Source organism: Pteropus vampyrus, unplaced genomic scaffold, assembly GCF_000151845.1.
Source record: "Pteropus vampyrus isolate Shadow unplaced genomic scaffold, Pvam_2.0 Scaffold19, whole genome shotgun sequence".
NCBI classification, from domain to species: domain Eukaryota; kingdom Metazoa; phylum Chordata; class Mammalia; order Chiroptera; family Pteropodidae; genus Pteropus; species Pteropus vampyrus.
The window spans coordinates 13,300,425-13,304,520 of NW_011888800.1; the positions used below are offsets into that span (position 1 = coordinate 13,300,425).

A 4,096-nucleotide genomic window follows, 5' to 3' on the forward strand; every position below is an offset into this window, starting at 1 on the left:
TCCCTAGGTACCTTTGCAGAATTGATATACCACTTTCTATGCCTCACTCCTAACAATATCAGAAATATAGGAGAGATACTTTTACCTAGAATTACATTAATTATCCTAACACAAAGCACTATCTGAATGGTTTGTATGTAAAATTTGTAACACCCATTCCTTCATGGTATGAAATTTCTATAAGGATTCATAAGCAGTTTTCTGTGGGTAATTTGAGCTGGAGAAAGGTGTAGAGTTGAGTCATTTTCAGCCTTTCTTGATGGGGTGGCACACCTTAATGCTTAGACTGTGATCCCCTCGGTTGCTCTATTTTCCATTCTTTCAGCTCCAGAGGCTACACAGCAGTCATTGGTATTCATCACTTTTTCCAGGCTTACATATTCTCTAACATAAGATTCACGTGCTGCTTATTTCCTTTCTCTTACTGTTTCCAAGGTGACCACATCTTTCTCTTTTAAGTCCTAATCAGTCTTTACCTTTTTGAATCAAGTGAGGACCCTCTTTCCACCTGATCTGTAGACTGTTTTCTAAATGAAAACCTTCAATGTCACTAATTTGCAGTGAGTTTTCTATTTATCATCAGCACATTATAGTATCGAGTGAAGCTACAACTTTATTATTCACTACAATGTTTGATTTCACTATTCTTTTTCTGATTAATGAAGACCGGGGTTCTTCAAAATCATATTAAAGTCAACTCTTCTGAAAGAACTCTAGATTTCGAATAGGATTTCTAACGTGTGGAATACTAAAAAACCAAGCTCCGTGAAAGGATCCAGAATAATATTTTTTGCACCAGTGCTACGTCTAGCAAAGAATAAATTACGCTGCAAATCAACCTAAAAAAAGTTTGAAACATATCATTATACCTTAAATTTATAGAGAAACCACCACCAAAAGGCATCATGCAAAAGAGCAATAGAGGCTTCTGAGAGAAAATGTGTCTTCCAGATTTTGAAAATTTTTTCCTATGGAAAAAAAAACAAACAAATAGAGATAAAAAAATTACATTATAAAATACATAATTCATGTGCATGTAATTAATGTAAATAGGCTTTATAAAGAGTATATGTTCAATAGTTATAGATTAGCACTATTCAACAGAAATTTAATATGGAGCCAATATACATAATATTAAATTTTCTAGTAGCCACTTTAAAAAGTAAAAGATAAAAGGTGAAATTAATTTTAATGACACTTAGCCAAATATATTTAAAAGATTATCATTTCTACATATAATTGTTGTAAAAATTATTAATAAAATATTTTACATTCTTTTTTGGTACTAGGTCTTTGAAATATAGTGTATAATTAATAGAACTTCTCAATTTGAACAGTAAATTTTCATCATAAATACTATGTAAGTATTTAGACTTCATAAAATACATGGTTGTAATTTTATTTCAACCATAATCAAAATTTTTCAATAACTAAATCAAATATTAGTTTTTGAATTTATATATAAATTAATTAAGATAAATAAAATTTAAAAATTCAACTAGGTCGCACTAGCCACATACACATGCTCAATAACTACATTTGGCTAGTAGTAGAGATGATAGTGTAGGCTAGACCAAAGATAGGAAAAGTCCAAGATACATGCTACAGTTTCCTTTATACTGAAGATATATCAATAATCATGGAATTCTACCCTAATGAAACCCATTATAACTCTAGACATATTGAGACATAGTGTTTTCTTTAAGCAATTGAACAAAATTGACGTATAAGGTTAAATCTATTTACCATGACTACTACAGACTATAAATTGTGGTTTAAATAAATCTTTTTATCTTATTCAATTAAGAGTTTTTAAATGCCAGATTCAGTAGAGCTCAAGAATTCTTTTAATGAAATACATAAGTATAAATTCCTTTTTCTCAAGTGTAAGTCTACATAAAAAGACACGGTACAAACTTTTATACCAAGGTGATTTATCACATATTTTGAGGGACCACTTCTCTTTCATAGGCCACTTAGTATGGAGTACATAGGTAACAGCATCAACTTAGATTTAGTACTTCTTAATTAAGAACATATGTAAAGTACATAAACATAAAGAAAAAAGTTGAAAACTGAAATACAGAGGGGAAAGTCGAATACTGTTGTTTAAACGATTTGCAAATATGCTTTTTAGTATAAATTAATTGCGTGATTGCTTCTATTTTAAGTTTTGGTTATGTTTAGTATCACTAACGCTGCTTTTTCAAAACAATTCCAAATTCTTAAAAATATATTAATACTTAGTGAAAACAACTAAAAAGTTGAAATTAGCAAAAGAAAACCCCAAAACAGCTTAAAAAGTTAAATGGTTCTCCCCTTCCCATCTTCTACTCCCCTGTCTACTTTTGTGATACTTTTTTGATTCAAGTAAATGTAAACATACCTTAAAACTTATAGATTGTCTGACTTGGAACTAATATTGACTCTAGTTTGGACAAAATTATTTCTGATGTTGTCTTGAATTTCTATTTGGATATATAATAAGTATGCTTGTGGTTCAGTTTTCTCCCATATCCATAATATAGGCCCTTTTCACTTGATTTAATTCAACAAAATTTTTACTGAGCATCATCTGTAGCCAAGGCTTTGTTCTGGGTGGTACAGGGAATAATATATACTTTCTTTCATTAAAAAACTTGATCTCTGATTATATGTGCAGGAATGTGTTTGGATAGGATTAGGAGAATTCAATCAACTGAGTGAATTTCATACCTTCGAGCATGTAACAGAAGCCCTTTAATCTCTCTTTCCAAGTTTCGGATGTGTAAATTCAGCCCCTTGGAAATTATTGTAAGAATTTCTATAAAATAACCTTCCCTCCGTTATTTTTATTTTTCTACACTTTCACTCTAATTTCACCATGTATTTATTTTAATGCCATTGCATTATACATGCTCTAGTAAGCCAATTTAAATTCTTTTTTGAAATCAGGTAGGGATATTAACAAACAAAATACTAGGTATCTATATCAGATATGCGTTTGATACACAAACTCATGATATCTTAACCCAGCTGCTGGTTGTATACACTCCTAACCATCCATATCTACTTCCAGTCCTCATTTTCCTATTTCTTTCAGTAATGCCAGCATCCTCCCAGTTAACCATACTAAAAATTTCTCATAGCTGTACTTCTATGCTTTGTTTATATGATTGCCTTGTGATTTGTGTTAGGCGTATATGCATTGATGGTTAAAATGTAGTCCCATCTTAGAACTCAAATATTAGAATTATAAAAAATATTATAGATGAGCTAGAATATCATTCATAAAATTGTTTTTGAAATAATTTGTATTAATTTTTATAACAATAAAATCTTTTCCCTGAGGCAACTTTGGAAAATACAGTTAGAGAAAGGAATAAATATGCTCATGACTCAGGCCTAACAACAATCTGCATCTGTAGTTTTTCTCTATAAAAATGGAACCAAGTGATTGTATTCAGCAGGCAGACTAAACCTTCCCTCTCACAAAAATCCTATAAAATATGAAAGAGAATTGAAAAACATTTGTATTAGCATGGAAAATAAGAGAGAGTGTCATTACTGAATCATTTCAGGTGAAAATGTAAATTGAGGTGCTCCGTGGTTTCCTACCTGAGGGGCAAAACAGGAGATCCAAATAGGTCCATCACACTGTACTTCTTGAAACACTGCATCTTGAATATACAGTACTAAAGAGATACACTCTCTTTCATCTTAAAGAGAGTGAAAAAAGGGCAAAAAATAATGGCTAGGACAGATTCATCCAGGTTTAATGGTTGATTATGTTACTTCTGATGAACCACAGAGGACAACAGTAGGAGGAAATGCAACATGGATTTTGTGTTGAGAAATAAAGAGCCACAGGAAGGCTAGGGGTGAGAGAAAGAAAAGAGGGCCTACTAGGGGCCAAGTACATCTCAGAGAACTGTCTGAAAGGAATCTGCCTGGGATTACGAGGAGCATTGTTTAAGTTCCTAGAAAATAGAAACTTTATTAGTTAACTACCTAACATACATATGGGTGGGAAATCAATACTAGTAACCACTCAACCCTCAGCCTACCTCTGGCATTCAAAGACCAAAGATCTAGTTACCTTCCTATACCTGCAGGG

At 31.8% G+C, this 4,096-nt stretch overlaps 1 protein-coding gene across 1 annotated transcript in view; it reads right to left on the minus strand.

Annotated features, from left to right (window-relative positions):
- Window positions 1-4,096, minus strand: part of FAM227B (family with sequence similarity 227 member B) — a 142,081-nt gene that overhangs the window by 130,258 nt on the left and 7,727 nt on the right. The window contains exon 3 of the mRNA XM_023527838.1: window positions 870-968. Coding sequence (XP_023383606.1) covers window positions 870-968 — 99 coding nt within the window. The remainder of the gene's footprint in view (window positions 1-869; window positions 969-4,096) is intronic.